Source organism: Xenopus laevis, chromosome 3L, assembly GCF_017654675.1.
Source record: "Xenopus laevis strain J_2021 chromosome 3L, Xenopus_laevis_v10.1, whole genome shotgun sequence".
Lineage (NCBI taxonomy): Eukaryota > Metazoa > Chordata > Amphibia > Anura > Pipidae > Xenopus > Xenopus laevis.
In genome coordinates, this window is record NC_054375.1 from 87706663 (window position 1) to 87724847 (window position 18185).

General features: G+C 37.0%; 1 protein-coding gene across 1 annotated transcript; it reads left to right on the top strand.

The window, feature by feature from the left end:
• Window positions 1–650: 650 nt before the first annotated feature.
• On the top strand, window positions 651–17159 carry phyh.L (phytanoyl-CoA 2-hydroxylase L homeolog). Its single transcript, XM_018252724.2, has 9 exons — window positions 651–2441; window positions 6853–6908; window positions 8336–8446; window positions 9150–9318; window positions 10579–10660; window positions 11877–12058; window positions 13658–13807; window positions 15153–15284; window positions 16521–17159. The coding sequence occupies exons 1-9, from the start codon at window positions 2373–2375 to the stop codon at window positions 16572–16574; spliced, it is 1005 nt and encodes a 334-aa protein (XP_018108213.1). The 5' UTR covers window positions 651–2372; the 3' UTR covers window positions 16575–17159.
• The last annotated feature ends 1026 nt before the right edge of the window (window positions 17160–18185 follow it).

Consider the following 18185-nt stretch of genomic DNA (forward strand, 5'->3'; position numbering starts at 1 on the left):
CTGGCAGAGAAGCTGCTGAATCGGTCTAAGAATTCTACTACATCATTATACATTTTTTCACAGGAACTATGTTTTACTTGCAACTTGCTTTCCGAAGTTAAAAATGTTGTCTTTTGATTGGGCACAACTGGGATCAACTGACTAGCTGGAAATAATGGGAGCAATATGGAGCTGGTCTCTACTGCTGTATGAACTATAGCAAAAAAAAAAAAAAGGGGATGTTTGTGCTCACCACTAAACCATTTTAAACCATTAGCTGGGGGTGCAGTGAAGTGTTACCATAAACATACATACATAAACACAGCGGCGTAACTACTGGGGGAGCAGGGGGTGCACCCCCTCAGGGCCCCCGGTAGCTCGCGCGCCACTCTGTTCTGATGGAATCTGTTATTTAAGTTCTCTAATCTGCATCTGATTTACACAACATAATCATTATATTGGCTTTGCATATTACTTATAATTTTGCTATAAAGTATTGGCATAATGCTTTTCCATTACCTGTCTTACTCCCTGTGTTGATCTATGAGTGGGCTGCCATATTTGTGCTGCAGGAGTCTGTTAGCATTAGAAAATTAAACTGACAGGTTGAGATGGGACAGTCAGGTTGACAAACTTTAACTAACAGACCTCTCAGAAAAAAAAACGATCAACATGACCTATAGGTAACTTTTAATGTACATTCATATTTTAAAAAGTAGTTTTTTAGTGTCAATATCACATTAAGGTACACCTCTAGGATGGAATGCCCTGTCGTGGACTGTATCCCATACTGACGTATGATCAGGGAGAATAAATTTCTTCAACAAATCCTTGTTGGAGCACAGGCTGCTCGTTCTAATTAACCTCTCTATCTCACTCTCCTAGAGAGTGCTATGAAAGAAATAAACTGTCACTGGCAGAACAGCTTTGCTGGGCCGTGTTGATCACAGGCTCCCTGAAGCACATGCAGCTGGGACAGCAACTGAAGGTGAAAGAGAAAAATCCTATGATCCTATGTTAAAATGTGTTAGGAAGTGGTCAAATGCCAGTAGGCCAATAAATGAAATATGTAAGTGAAGTAACTAGATAGTGTACAGATTTAAAGTCATAGGGACATAATAAACCTATGAGTCCCTACAATTTATTACTGGGGTACTAACAAAGGGTCTTCATAAAAACTAGAACATTGTTTACTCACCTAACACAAATATTAAATTCTACAACGATAGCTATTAGGGACCTGACTACCAGCACAGTAGTTACTCTTTGGTTTATGGCATGCCTTGTGTTTGCTGGACATGCAAGACCAAAAAGTCCTGGCAAGTAAGGAGTTAAATAGCCTCCCCAAACACAAAATTCACCCTCTACTCATACTGCTGAAGGAGAATGGCTGGGTAGAACACAGAACACAACAAATTGTGAAAGCAATGGGATAACAATTATATACAACATATCCGCACAATATTTAGCAGTGTATAGGCTTATTTATGAAGGTGTAAGGGAAGCACATATCAAATAGCTTGTGCAATATAGGAGTTCAGTTACGTCCTCGTGTAATTTAACATGGCTCTTTACAAACAAGGCCCCTGGAACTACACTGACCAGCATTCCATAGGGCTGGTGGCACAGTGCCAGACCAATAGATTCACTGTGTATTAAGCAGCTGGTCTGTTCTTTCTGAGTGAAGTGTGGGGCGGGTTAGAGAGGATTCACTACACTCTTGTGCTCAGCTGAGGCTGCTGACATAGTGGACATTGACTGAACTACCAAGTTATTTAATCATTACCCCTTCCCCCTAAACAAATTGAAAGCTGGTCGCTCTGCTCAAGTGCAGTTTATACTGATGTGCACAGTCACACACACTGGAATGCTTCTAAGACTCTCGTCCTTGGTTTGTTGCAGTCTTGACAGGCTGTCAGGTCAGTCATTAAGCTGCTGAGACTTGCAAATGATTAAAGAACATCAGAAACATCTTATCAAGTACTTCATTGAGTCTGTCTGATGGCGAATGACTGGAGAGTGTCAGAAGTTCAGTGTGTGATTGTTCATGCTGATATACATAATACTGAAGCCGAGCTGCCAGTTTTTAAACTGTCGAGGAGAATGGTGCAAACATGATATTAAACTGGTCAACAAGGGAAGATTAAACAGATGCACCACAAGGCTAAGGTCTGGGGGAAAACCTTAAATTCAAATAGGCCTCAAGTCAAAACTGGTACCTATCTTCCACAGCACTGTTGTGAGGACTCTGCCCAGGGTGGAACATTAAGTGACCTGAATAGGAGGAGCTTAGGGAAGACAAATGTGTTACATGTAACCAGCCCAGGACCGACAAGCCTAGTGACTCAAAGGGTTCCAACGAGGAAAGATCTGAACCACTTGTTTCCAGAAAGATGATGGCTTACAGGCGCACTTTCACCCCAGGAGGTAGCGGCCGCCTTGCAGTTCTACAGCGCCACCTTGTATCCTTTGTTATGAAGAGCAGTCAGAAACAGGCAAATGTGTGCAACAGTGCCTACTAGCTGACACTATCATAAAGGGTCAGGGGGCTATGGAGGGCATGTAGGTAGTGCACCATGTTTTGTAATCGAAATAATGTCAAGTGTCCAATATGTAAGTCGACTATAATTTAATACTTGATGCATTGGGGCATTTCTGTTGGCGTGGTTATCTAACAGACATACAATTCTGTTATGCAAAATTAAAGAAAATGTAATTCTAACCAACATTCAACTATGAATTGAAAAGTCAATGTTTTGAAATTGAGATGTAATAGCTGTTGACAGGGCCGGGACAAGCCAACAGGGTGCCCTAGGCAACCTGAACGGCCACCTCGCGCACCCCCCCCCCTTGGGAGGGGGCAGCAGTATTGGAGAGGATAACAACAGAGAGGAGGAGAGGAAGAGGGGAAGAGAAGCAGAGCACCAGAAGGGAGGAGAGGGAGAGCGGCAGAGGGGAACAAACACAGACTAGGTGTAAGCAGAAGACACTTTAATAGGTACCTACCCCCTATCATTACCACCCTAGCCAGGTGCCTCTTCTTCCTAACCCTAGGTCCAGCCCTGGATGTTGAAAGCAGCATATATCTGGTTGTTTATATTCTCTGAGTTCCTGGTTCTGACTCATGAAACAATGTAGCAGAAGCCAGTTGGCTAACATACCTGCCTGGAAGAGACCTGAGCTGCTACATTGTGTCAAGAGTCAAAACTGGAGACCAGAAAGGGATAAACAAATACTCAGTACCTGTTTCATGTGTGCTAAGCTGTAGCCTCTTATCTGCCAGGACAAAAGGCTTGTGCATTTATTGTTTATTCCAGAGCGCAGTCTCTCTAAAAGTCTCTGAAAAAGCTGTAATTTTTCATCATGTGATGCAGTTACAATTCTTAAGTTCACAGTGAACAAAATATAATGCACAAACCCAGAAACAAATTCATGTTAGGTTAACTGTTAAAGTCCCATTTAATTCATTTTTTTAATGTTTTCTTTTATGCACTTCCACCATAATTTGATACCACTTGTAAAAAGCACAGTGTGCTAGCCATTACTTGGTAAGGTCCACTTTTATGCCCCAATAGACCACATCCCATTTTCCATCTAAACCCTTGGTGATCATGAGCAGCAGCCCACTAGCTTTTCTTAACTGCAGCTCCCATCATTCTCAGACAAAATAAGAAATTATCTGTGGCAACATCACATTGGGATAGCTTCTCCACCACATAACAAAGTAATAGAAATTATAATTAGCATCTTTAGCAAATTATTTAGTGTATTGGCACAATACACACAATACACATGTATATAATATCCAGGGGTGCAATGGTTACTGACACCCCAGCCACATTATATACCGTGAGAGGCAGTGGAATATCAGTTAGTATGAATGCCATATATATAGACTTGGCTAGTTTGATTATTATTGCCCCAGTTCATTTAGTGGGATAAAAGTCATACTAATTGTATATAATATTGCAACAGAAAACAAGTTAGGACAACAAGTGCTAATCCCAAGTGTAATATCACAAACACAAGGTAGGGTTACTGTCAGTGGAAAAACAGGCCCAGGCCAACAACTCTGAAGATATAAATAAAATGCAAAATGAATTACTAATCTTATCCTTTGTTCCAATTCATGCTTCCATTGCTTTGATTTTCTTTTGTCTTTTACTTCCTTCCTTCAATATCAATTTGTATTTGTTTTCTCATTAACCCAGTGTCTCTGATATTTTGCTTCTTTTATCCACATTTTATAACTTTCTATTTTTTTTTCCATATTTAGCCATACTTTTACCTCTTCCTGTTATCTCCACCTTTCCTTTCCTTGCTCTGCTCTCTTTCCTTCACCTTTTTACTTTTATTTTCCCTTTCTCTATAACACTATGGGGCAAATTTACTAAAGGGCGATGTGGCTAACACTAGTGAAAATTTGCCAGAGTGATGTCATTTCGTTACTTTGCCGATTTACTAAAGGGTGCTGGAATAAATTCGCTAGCAAAGTGGACCTACTCTATCGCTAATTCACACCCTTACACCAGACGAAGTTGCGCTATGGCGAAGGGACGTAACTAATTCACTAACTTGCGGATTTTACTGAACGCTACCTCTTGCGCCAGATTTGCCTTCGCCACCTCAGACCAGACGAAGTGCAATAGAGTAGAGTAGGGTTTGCTTCAAAAAAAGTTTACTTTACTTTTTTTAAGGGTGATAGGCTGAAAAAGATCGTAAATTTTTTTGGGGGTACCCTCCTTCCCCCCTACATTTCCTAACATATGGCACCTAAACTATACAGTGGGCACATGTATAGGGCAAAATAACAACTCTATTTTATTTTATGAAGCTTTCCCAGGCTTGTATAGTGTAATGTACTTGCTGCTACATACGTCCATTGTACTTTAACTTGGTGCCGTATGCAAATTAGGCATCGCTAGCGTAACTTGCAACTTTGCTACCTTTTCGCCTCCCTGAGCGCAACTTCGGATTTTAGTGAATTAGCGGCGACCTGGCGAAACTTCGCCTGGCGAAGTACAGCGAAGTGCGTCAAAGCCAATGCTGATGCAACTTCAAAGGTAAGTAAATTTGCCCCTATCGCTTCATTCCTCACCTGTTCACATCTGTTTTATGCTTTTTTTAAATTTACCCTCTACTTCCTATTTAGTTTTCTTCTCTGAATTACCTTGTGCTCTTATTTTACCCTTTTACTTTCTGTCCCAGCCCTGGAGAGATGGGAACCTTAATGTGAGTTCCTGCCTGCCAAAATGGGACAGAAATTGATTTACTAGCTTGATAAAGGACCAATCTGGTCTGAAACATTGCTGAGTTGATGCCATAATAAAAATAAAGGCAGTTTTATTTAGCCTGGAGTGCTGCAGCATTGTAGAAATGGTGACAGAAAATGTAGGGCTGCTCCTGCCACAAAGCAGATGAGAACCTTGCCTCAGATGGCAGTAAGCAGCCAGTTACCAGGGGTGGCAAAAAGCCACCTTTGGTAATATTTCTTGTTTTTGAAATGGATATTTGGCTATTCTAGTGCAGAGACCGCAGTAGCACAAAGGTAAGCGGGCAAGCAGTATCGGGCTGATGCCTCAGGAGGCAGCATCCACAGAATTGGCGCTGAGAATATGTAATGTAGACCAATCTCCCAACATAAGGGATATTGACAGAGTCCCAAAAAATGTTCCAACTCTGTTTTTGAAAATAAGGGGAATATCAGATGTTGGGGATGATATAGCAGCATTTTTTTAAAAAAAACTGTCAGTATCCCTTAAAGATCAGTACATAATAACAGAATATGGCAGTAGTCTGCTACTAAGTAGCACTGTAATAGCAATTTGTATGACTTGGAATTTACAACTTCCCTGTAAATTGTTTCCCAGCTACCCCACACTTTTTACAGTAAACAGCGCATTCATTTTTAGTGGTTTTAGAGTTATTTGTAAATGTAATTGCACTTAAAAGCAGTACTTCCCTGGTTAGATGTGCAGTATACACCTTATACACATGCAAAATAAATACCTATAGAATTTCTGTTGAAAATGTGTTCTGACAATTCTTTAAAAAATATATATTTTGCAATTATAAATAAAGCACAACAGATTTTTCTTTTGCTTTTGCATGGGTAGTGTCCCCTCTTCTTTTCCCATATAAGCTGAAAGATATACCCTCTAATACGTTGTAAGGTTCATTTTATACTCAGTTGTTATTATTATCTCAACATTTGTTCTCACATGATTGTACAGCCTACTTGTTGAATAGTTTCTATAGGTTAATAGACCCGGGATATGAACTTTGGGAGGCAAGACCTATACATGCCCTTTATACAGTGTTGTTAGCAGTTTTACATTGAACTTGGTACTTGATTTATTTACTTGATAACACATGGAATAAATCACATGAAATAACAAGTAAAAGTTTGAACCCTTCTGCTTTATACTGCTTGATATGTTATCGTCTACATATTTATTAGTTTATTTTCTTTCTAAATGTGGTATCTTTAATTAAACATGGTTATCAAAATGTTATGTCTATAAGCCAAGGATCTCTACTACTATCCTTTTTAAGTTATATGTAGTATATTTACATTTAGTGGAAAGTAAGTGGTTTTATCCAATGTATTTTGTCCAAGAGTTACATGTAAAGTAATTTATAGCGATCTCTTCATTGCTAGCAGGTGACATACAGAATAATGTTTGGGGCAGATATAGGTTTAATTGTTTTGCCTGATAAATTATAGGTAGAATAGAAATATACATTTACTTAAAGATATCAATACAAGGATTGTGGGTAGGCCGTACGGTTCTAAGGGAGTACACAAATCTACATGTAAAAGGTTTAGTTTATACATTTGATTCATGCATTTTACCTTACATAATGCCCCAGAGTGCGGTTCCGTTATCAGGACAACTTACATCTACAGTTTATCCAACTAACTTCTGGTAAGCACTGTTAGATATCTTTTTATCAAGTGATTTTTTCTCTGTGGCACAAGTTAGAACAAAGGTGTTTAGTGCCTACATGTGACGTCCCTAGCTAATCTAGTTCTGTTCTGATGGCACAGATTTCTTATATAAATATACAGCAGATAGGCCAATTTCCCAAAAGTTCAGTACTTTACATTAGCAATTTAAAGAAAATTTTAAGAATATTAATAGTAAAAAGGTGCAGGTTGGGAGTGTGGCTCTATTAAATAATGGAAACATTGTGGATATTGGAGAAAAGGTAAATGTACATAATCAGTTTACTTCTTCAGTGTATACAACGGAGCAGTCAGAGATCCAAGACCCACCTGATAGCTGCACTGATGGCTCAGCTAAATCTAGTCAGTGGTTGATGCAGGGTATGGTAATTTTACTTAAAATGTCAGCAAGGCACCGAGGCCAGATGGAATACACCACTGGATACTTAAAGAGCTTAGTTCAGATTTAGCCAGACTCGCTTTCATCTGGTATGGTACCTATGGACTGTAGGAAAGCTGATGTAATTCCAATAGTTGAAAAGGGATTACGATCCTAGTCTGCCAATTATAAACCAGTACGTTTTAATTGAAAATTTGCAATGGAATCACATACAAAACTATGTTCTGTAAAATGGCATTATGAGCAGTAATCAGCATGGCTTTATGAAGGATAGCTCCTGTCAGATCATGCAGAGGTTGGTTGTCAATGGTACATTCTCTACTTGGAGTAGAGTTGATATGATAACTATATATAAATATATAAGGGGATCATATAATAATTTCTCTAGCAGGGGAATCCTTAATGAATCAGATGAAAATTGAGCGTAGGACTGGCCAGACAAGGGATGACTTTGATGTAGTTGGCCAGTTTAAAAATATTGCAATATATGAACAAACAATGCCTGTTTCGTTAAAAGGGGAATGCATTTTTTAGTAGCATAAGGCACAAAATGTCTCAATGTCCTTAACATTTTGATAATGGGTTGATAATGAGTTGAGTGCAAGGGACGTCCTGTAAATGTCTATGCAAATTATAGTGGCTTTAGAAGAATTTATTTTGCCTTCATCCGGATAAACTAACATGTTTTATATAGACATAAAAGGTTGAACTCAATTCATGTGTGTCGTTTTTCAACCTATGTTATTATGTCAACCCTTCCATCACTGCTCCTGGTCCCTAACGGCATAATATATATGACAGCATAAATATAGGTAAGTAAGGGTGGGTAACAGCAGTCCCTGGAGCACCCCTAAATGTTTCAACTTCAAATATGTCAATAAAAAAGTTATAATACAACAAAGAAGTTGAATGGGAAAGCAAACATATCAAAGGTTAAATATTGTACTTTTCTAGGTATTAAATATATTTATGGGGATTTAATATAAATCATGTTTTCCCATTTTAAGCTACACTTTGGATAACAACCTTCTGACCACAGAACAGAGACAATTCTACGAAGAAAATGGATTTTTGGTTATAAAGAACTTGGTTTCAGCTGTGGACATTGAACGCTTCCGGTAAACTTTTATTTATCTTATTCTTTTGTATTTTCCATAATGTTCATAACCAGACATATCTGGAACAGAAAGATATCTCATTTTGGTCATCAGCATAGACTTGAGGTATGGTGATCCAAATAACAGAAAAACCTCTAAGGAATTTCCCAGATTCCAGATAATAGAACCAATATATGGTTTTCAAAGAATTTCTGTAAAAGTTTTATATCTTCCAAAAACACTGGGCAAAATTGGCAGATTTATAAGGATGATGCTATAATTGTTTGGTTCGTTACAGTATCTGTAACCAATGTTCATAAACCTAGCAGGGTTTATGTATAGTAAGTATCAACACAGCTTCCACTGGTGCAGTGTACAGGCAAATGTCTCTTAGTGAAAGAATAAAGGAGGGAGAATGGCTGTATAATAGACTGGGAGGGAATTTCAAATTGAACTGATTAGCAATCCTGCTATTCTAAGCCTGTTGGGCTTGGTGCTGTGTCCACACTGCAGTCCAGTATCTGCAGATATTTTGGAAATAGAGCACCTTCCAAAAATAAATACTACTTGCTCTCTGTCCTGAGCTTCATTTTGTTGTAAGTATGTTTAGTTTGATATGCTAATGTATTGCATTCCCTCTACTTGTTTTTATTAGGTAATTACTGAACCTTGGTTAACTTTGATAACATTCAAAAGTTTGCTTTTTTTTAATTCTTTTCTGCAGGGAAGAGTTTGAGAGACTGTGCAAGAAAGAAATCACAGTGCCTGGGCTACTGATTATGAGAGATGTAGCAATTGCTAAGTCTGAATATGTGCCAGACCAAAAGGCTATCACAAAGGTTCAGAACTTCCATGAAGATCCTGAGCTATTCAGATACTGCTCTCTGCCTCAGGTAATATGGGAAGTAAAACTTGTTTTTAATTACACAGTCCATCACAATTGAAGCATTTAGCCTGCTAAACTAAAGAGGGAAGCAGCATATACTTTTTTAAATGTAGTGTTTATTTAGTTAAAAAGTGCACCTGAACCCCCCCTCCAGAACTGGATGTAAGTCATCTGATAACTGCTTATATTACTGCCTGTCATACAATAGTAACCTTGGAAACAGTGGTATGTTTCCAGGAAACTCTTTCTGGACAACATTGGGGTGATATGTTTGGCTTTTATGGGTTACTAAAGTACTGGGTGCCCATTTGCTTAACTACAAAAAGGAAATTGATAATAGTATTCCATTAAAAAGCACAAATCTTTCCCATGACAGTTAATCACAGCTATAAGTGTTTTTAAGTCTTTAGTATAAGTCTTTAGTTGTAGAAACCAAGTTATACCAATATATCCACATCATTGTTTGTAAAGTTTATTGGGCATGTGAGCAGTTGGGCAAACATAAGCCATGAGATCATGTGAGTGATTATCTGCTCACGTGTTGTGGCATTTGTTTTCTCTCTATCCACCCACTCAGAATAGTTCAAAGTTGTCACACACTTTCTGATGTATAGATATGGATATCAGCTTTAATAAATGTTTAAAAAAATCTCTAAAAAAAATTTGACAGTCAAGAAAGTGTCAATAAATATGGCACTTATAGACCTGCTGGAAATCCTTTAGGTTAAGCTAAAACAGGAAACGCATGTTTAGGTTGTTATTGCTGTGGCATACATGACGTTTTGATCACTGCTAATTGTTGCAGTGATCAAAATGCTTACTAAATAAAGTAGGTAATTCCCCACTGAGATCAATAGGAGTCAGTGATCAATGCGAGTCATCTTGCAAACCTACTATTGCCCTAAAGGTATCCTATAATTAACAAGCAAACAAGATTTGGTCTGATTTTAGCCATACTGACCAACCAGCTATTTGCACCAAAGTGTGGCATTGTCAGAAGTAGAATTAAATAAACTTCAGTTTCCATTTAGATTTGCTTTTTAGACACTCATTCCTAGCATCACCTGGGTGTTGCTCAGAAGCACTTTCTTCCACATTCATATGAATGGAAATCAGCTGCAGAGAGAGATTAACGTGCTACAGTCCACCCTGGGATGCCCTTAAAACATACAGTGTGCCATAGCACTTATAGTGACGACTAGTGATCTGTTCTATATTTATATCTGTTTATTTCTGTGTTTAACTGGAGATATGTTCTGTAATCTAGATTGTAAAGTATGTTGAGTGCTTTACGGGACCAAATATCATGGCTATGCATACCATGCTTATTAACAAGCCACCTGATGCAGGTAGGTCATAGTACAAGCATATACTCATTTAATCTCAGATAGCATAGACATATACTATAGCAAGCTTAAAAATAGTCTGAACAAGGTTGTCTGTAGGGATGAGCTAAATGGTTTGCCACAAAAAAATCACCAATAGATTCTATATATATTTTTTGAAATTTTGCCATTTTCAGCAAAGCAAAATGGGTCAGATTCAAATAAGTTATATTTTTTGGAGAATTCTCCTTATATAACTAAAGCATTTTGAGCTTTCAGACACATAATTTTGGTTCAAAACTTCAGTATTTTTTTTTTTTTATTTGGATTTCGGGAAATCATGTCGTCTATGTTCAGTCTACATGTTGGCTGGGGGGCTTGGCACATTGGCTAGGGGCTTGGCTATAAGGGCAATAATAGTTAGTGAGCAAAATGGTTTGACTTCTCCACTAGTTAGCATTAGAAAGTATACTAGTTATACAGCATTAGTAGGTAATGCCTGATCAATGAAAGAAAAATGTTATGAAATCTGCCCAGTGTAGGGCAGAATTGTTCTTGTATCTAAACATATCCCTTCACACATTTCAGGTACATTTTCTAATGGTGCTTATATACAGTAGGTGGCCCACAGTTAGTAGTGGTTGAAGTATAAGTACAGAAAAAAATAGAAATTTATATCAGTCAGGAAAGCAAAAGCTATTTATTTTCACTATAATATTACTCTTAGTCCTTCTCATTTTAAAACCCTTGTGCATCTAGATGGAAAGGGGGCAGGTCACATTTCTAAAATTAATTTTTTAGCAGACTGACTGAAACCAGAGAGAAAAGGGGTTCAACAGATGAGGCTTAGACCCAGCTTTATATAAGTCTCCTACAAAACTCAAAAAGGTGACTTTCATAGAGCTACATGATCATTCACGTCAGGATTAATAAAGGAAGATATTCTCCACCATATAATTCAAATGTTAAAGGGTATACCCTTATGAAATAGGAATTACATTTGCTTCCAAATCCCTTGCAACCATACCAAAGCAGAATCACAGAATATAAAAGAAAATAATTATCAGTCATAGTAACAGGGGTTGTGTAGATATTTCTCTTAAATATAGCTTCGTATCCTTGAGACTTAATAACATGCTACATTGAGATTATTTATACTACTAGCCACTCTCTCTTTTTTTTACATATTCCATAAATCCTGTTATCTTTAGCTACTCATGAATTTTTACCCTTTTCACAGGCAAAAAAAGTTCTCGCCATCCTATGCATCAAGACTTGCACTACTTCCCCTTCAGACCATCAGATCACATTGTTTGTGCTTGGACAGCCATGGAAAGGATTGACCGCAGCAATGGTTGCCTGGTTGTAATTCCAGGGACACACAAAGGAACACTGAAGCAGCATGACTATCCAGAATGGGAGGTATAAAGAGGAGGGGTTTGTTTATACAGAGGGTTTCTCCATAGAATGGGGATTTGTTTTGATTGTGCATGTATGAACAGGAATTAGCTTCTGACATTATTTTTAATTTTAGACATTACCCTGTTTATTGCAAGTAATAACAAAAAAACATACTTATTCCCTTATTAAAGTAATAATCAAAAAGTAATGTTCAGCAAAAGCCCTATTAAACTAATGTTGAGAAAGGGGACATACTTCCTCTTTAAAAGACAAAAGAATTGCTAGTCGTAGAAAATGTCACACACAAATCAGTAAATGGATTAAACAAAGGAGACCTACAACACTCCAGACCACCCTCACCCATAAATACCCCAAGTGATTGTGTATACAACATATTACAAATTACACCATTAATAAGTGCAATACATAGTAAACTGAATTTTTATCCAATTTGGAAGTTACAGAAAATTCTACATACATCAGATTTTTCATTCTAGATGTAGGTTTCAGTGTGAGACCAAAATGTTAAAGGAAAACTATACCCCCCAAACAATGTAGGTCTCTATTAAAAGATACTGAGTAAAACAGCTCATGTGTAAAACCCTGCTTCATGTAAATGAACCATTATCATAATAATATACTTTTTAGTAGCATGTGCCATTGGGTAATCATAAATAGAAAATTGCCATTTTAAAAAATAAGGGCCACCCCCTGAGATCGTAAGATTCACTGTGCACACATACAAACCACATGTAAGGTCACATGAGCCAATTAACAGACAGAGTTCTGCCTTTTGCTTCCTCACTTCTTCCTGTTACAGTTAGTGTTGTAGTATTTCTGGTCAGGTGATCTCTGAGGCAGCACAGATAGAGTCACGAAATGGTGGTTCAAGGCAAGAGATGTAAAAGGGCAATATTTATGTAAATATATATTCCAGTTGGTAAGATTCTTTAATATGTCATTCAATTTGATATAAACTATCTGTAGCTTAAGTATTCATTTTGGGGGTATAGTTTTCCTTTAAAAAACCTTTCTTTTTTGCATCTATATCTTATGTTTGGCAATTCTTTAAATCCTAGGACTGATGTTCTTCGTCCTATACATCAGTGTGCAGATGTGGTTAACCCTAGTGGTGTTATTGTGTGTCTGTACAAACAAGCATCATCCAAATCTACTAAGCATAGTGAGTACTGTAGGTTGACCAGACAGGAGGGATAGATAAAACAGTAGATAGGAACGAGCCCGACCTGTGGATGTCATAATAATACCACTTATGTAAGCAGGGTCACTGGATCCCACATTTGGCACAGCTACGCAAAGAGGAGTGTGTCCTAACATAATACCATTTATTCATAAGAATATGAGTATAGTGCAGCGCAGTTCCGTTTCTCCCTAACGCATCAGGATATCTAATTGCTTCCAGAGCAGAACCAACACGGTGGACAGTTATTTTTGCTTTATTTATATAAGTCCAATGAGAGCTTTTTCATATACATCAGAAAGAATAAAAGGGGAACAAGCCACTCCCACATCATTAAAATATGGTAAATGAGCTTCACAACATGAACAATTCGTGCTTGTATTTATTTTCGATTTGTTTCTTTCTCTTTCTTTTTAAAGGGTGGAGTGAATAAGATGTACCATGGTGTTCGTGACTTTGATCTCACCATTCCCAGGGTCCATCTTGTCATGGAGAAGGGTGATACTGTATTCTTTCACCCCTTGCTCATCCATGGCTCTGGAATGAACAGAACAGCGGGATTTAGGAAGGTACTATATGATAAGCATTCACACATTGAAGGGTAAATGAGTTAAAATAACTATATTTTCTTCCCAGTTGTTTAAAGCAGGGGTGTCCCCAGATGAATGCCCAGTAGCCTATTACATACTGTTTGTGTGACATCCAGCCTAATCGGTTCAGGGAAAAACCATAAAAAAACTGATGCGCGGACCACAGAAACTTGAAAATAGGATAAGGACCTCTCCCATTGACTTATATACAACCTCACCAGGTCTGAGATGCCGGATTTTCGGATTTGGACTTTTTGCAGCCTCAGGGTTTATTAAATCCCGAAAAATTTGAGTTTTTTTCCCCACTATAAATTTGGATTTCATAGTAAAAAAAACCCTCGACTTTAATAAATAACCCCCCTAAATACCAGTGATTCAGGGGGAGGTATTTGTATGGATGCCATTTTTTATGAGACATAAATTCAACTTATATATATATATATATATATATTAATAAAAAATTAATTAATTAAAAAAAATTATATATATATATATATATATATATATATATATATATATATATATATGTGTGTGTATATATATAACAAACAAGGGAAAGTTGTGCTCACCACTAGTTTTTAAAACCATTAGGCGGGGGTGCAATGAGGCGGTGACCACAAAATACATATAGACAATTACAAGAGTCCTCAGCACTCAACCCATTATCAATATATTTATATATTTATGTGTGTATATATATATATATGTGTGTGTGTGTGTATAGCATCATGACGTTCTGCATTAAAGTGGCCGCAAATATGGAAGTGCGCGCCTGCGCACAGACTTCTTTGAAGAGATGCGCCGGGAGGCTAGAGAATGCCAGAATCTCTCGGCACCTCTTAGAAAAGTACTTTCAATTTTACCATTCTACCCTGCTTATAAAGACCAGGGGAAATAACAACAGGAAAAATTACTCATCATATCTAAAGTGCTGGATAGTGTCCTGAACTAAAGCATTATACACCTGTGTTTTTTTTACCTTTACTGATTTCCTTCTAAAACATGGAATTAGAAGAGTTACTTTAACTAGAGAAAAATATGCCATGCATTTCTCCATTCACTGCCTCAGATAATCTGTTTTATTTATCGGATATCTATAGGATCCCTAAACTAAGCAGTGTATTGAACTTCTGTGAATGAAAAAAATGCTGTAGAGAGAATAATTGTTATTGTCTAGACTTCTGGACTGACTTAGGCATATAAGGTAAAGCAATAATAATTTGCTTGCTCACTTCGAGTATAGTGTGTTTTTACCTGCTCACATCCAGTTGGAAAGTTTGCAATACGTCTGCCATTTTTTATTTGTATCCTCTTTTCCCTTTAGGCAATATCTTGCCATTATGCCAGTGCAGACTGCCACTATATTGATGTAAAGGGCACCACCCAAGAGAACATTGAGAAGGAGGTGGTGGAACTTGCATGTAAGCGCCATGGGTTATCTGGTCTCACTCTAAAGGTAAGCATTTAATGCTTGAATTCCCAGACCTGTATCCAACTTAAAAAAAAAGTAAACCTCTCTCAACGTTTCGTTTTTTTTCAAGACCTGATTGGTTTGTTCTTTTCATTGTGGTAAATTGTTATTTATCACAATACAGGGAATATTACTATCAAAACAAAAACTGTTGTCCTGAAAACAATATGTAATACAGGTATGGAATTTATTATCCTGAATGCTTGGAGACCTGTTTTTTTTTTGGAAAAAGATATTTACTGCAATGTTTCAAACATATTCTATGCCATGATTATGAATGTATGCTATCAATTCGTAGATAACCTCAAGAAGAAGCTGCATTATTTTAATTACAGATGAAAAGCAAGTCTGCTTGAAAATGAAGAATTGTTTGTAGGACAGTGTTATAGTTATGGCCACTTTATTTACACAAGCAGATGTATTTTTATTTTTTTAGTACTTAGTACAGTACTAGTGTATCACAAATCATAGCAAAATTATTGTTTACCAAAAGGATATTTACTATTTACTGCGCTGCTAATTAGAAAGGACTGTTGCTGATTTAGCTGTAAATATGGAGCACTGTACCCTAATGCTATTTCATTAAAAAAAACTTAAAAAATATATCCAAAATAAAAATAAAAACAAACATTGTTTATCCATTTTGTATATATGCTAGCTTAGTTATCATCAAGTACAAGGTACAGGTACAGTACTGAGAAAAAGATAATCAGTAAAAAAAACTGTTTGTTTAAATAGGACTGTATGGGAAGCAGTGTCGGACTGGTCCACAGAGATACCAGGAAAAGTCCCGGTGGGCCCAGGTGTCAGTGGGCCTCATGCTGCTTAACTTTTGACCTATTTCATGGCCATTCCCTATTTCTATGAGAACAAAGAGGCTAAATAAATGGAATAATAGAGTATAGCATGTAAAGAAAAGATACTAGGAAAATAGAGGTTGAGTGAGGAGAGGAAGAATAATAATTCTGAGAGTGGACCCCTGGTCTAAGATTAATTAGTGGGCCCCTGGTCAAAGGCTTTTGGGTGGGCCCCTGGTGTCCCAGTCTGACAGTGATGGGAAGGCATTTCACATACCAATATTTCTGAGCTTTCTGGAAAATGAGTTTTCAGACCCATTACCTGTATGCTGACAATTTCACTTTCATATTTCTGGCTCAGGTGTGATAAAATGTTCTGATTCTTTGCATATTTAACAGCCAGACTACATTTTTTTTTTTGTAGGATACTTGGATGATTAAGGCCCGGCTTATAAATGGAGAAAGAACAAATCTGTAATAGTTCTACATTTGGCAGTGAATAAAAGAAATTGGTCCTAATGTCCTATGTAACTGCTGTTCAGATAATTTAGCAAACTTGTTACAATGGAAATTGTAATTGTTGCCGTGTTGCCACAATAGCCTTAAATGATACATTGGGGTACTTTTATTTGATTGTCTTTAAGATTTGTTGGTAAATCAATTAAGGAGAGGAAGATTAAAGAGGAGCTTTAACATTTAGGGCTAACATTGTAATCTGCCATGTTTTCTACATTTCATAGCATTTGATTCAGACACATATGAGAATTCATTCCACATGTCTCCAGGCTGTATGGTTTACACCTTTGGAAGCTGATTCTAAAATGCAGAACCAACAGCAACCAACTAACAGTATTGTGTTTTGGAATATAAAGGCAGGTGGCTGCTGAAATATAACATCTTTGGAGATTCCACATTTTAAATAAATTTTACTTAAAAAACCTCTATAAATACATGTATAAATGTATATGTAAAAATGCATTTACGATAGTTAACCTTCTTTATATGAAATCTAATTTGATGACTTGAAAGAAGTAAAATAAAATCAACAATGTTATTACCATTAGCTTTTCAACATTTGTACTTCCTTAGCTGTAGATGCCTGACTGTAAATCTTCTGTAGTTTTATTAACCATTGAAGCAGAACACACTGGAAGCAACATTTTTATTGTATCAGTAGTGTGTAACTGAAAACTACAACTGCAGCAGCAAATCGTCACAAATACAGAATCTGAAAATATTGCGTAACTCAGTGATTTTGGAGACTAGAAATGTTTTTTTGCATCCTAGAAGAAAATCTTATTAAACAAAATTTAAAATTGTAAATGGGTTTCAAATAAAACTTTAACATGTAAAAATGTATTATCATTGCATTTAACAATATGCACAGAATACAATAATCTGCCAAACTTATTTAGCATCTAGAAAAAAACAAAGGGAAAAAGGTCTGTATTAGACCCAGTGTATCCCAATACTGATGTACTGGGTTCTAAATTTTTCTTTTAGTCTAGAGTTAGCATTGCACTAAACCATGTCCAGAGCTTTCAAGAGCAGTCTCAAGTCATTATTTGTATTCATAGCAGGGGAAAAAGTAATTATGACTTAATAAGAATCTGACACGAGTGCATCCAGATGTAAAAAGAGGAGTCCTTTGGTCAGGTACGTGCAAGCAATGCATGCTATTATCATTCTAAGGATTTTCATTAAAATGATGTATGTTGCCATTGTACATATAAATATGACACTAGAAGCAAGTTTATCATAGAGGACCCTGGGAAGCCTGGGACATTTCAGAGAGCAGACACCGTAGTCTGACAGTTTGCATTGCAGAACAGCATAAGAATTATGCCATCTGGACACAAGTGTAGGTGGCAAATATTTGGAGAGAATGTCACTTTAGTCAACTTGTTTAAGAAGTATAAGAAGAAGAAGTTTACAACTTTGTCTACCTGTTCCCATAAAGGATTTAGTAGGGAGGAATTCACTGAAACAGAGACAACATGCAAGAAACATCCTTGTTTGTAACTCCTGGAGAATATCATACCTAGAATGTTTGGAATGCATTTATTAATGCATGGTGTAACCCATAGAT

Bases quoted from the DNA above. Each gene is read 5' to 3' on its own strand.
- phyh.L (XM_018252724.2), top strand. From the start codon at position 2,373: ATGATGGCTTACAGGCGCACTTTCACCCCAGGAGGTAGCGGCCGCCTT. The intron at 2,442-6,852 runs GTATCCTTTGTT...ATAATGCCCCAG, and splicing joins CAGTTCTACAGCGCCACCTT to AGTGCGGTTCCGTTATCAGG. The intron at 8,447-9,149 runs GTAAACTTTTAT...TCTTTTCTGCAG, and splicing joins GTGGACATTGAACGCTTCCG to GGAAGAGTTTGAGAGACTGT.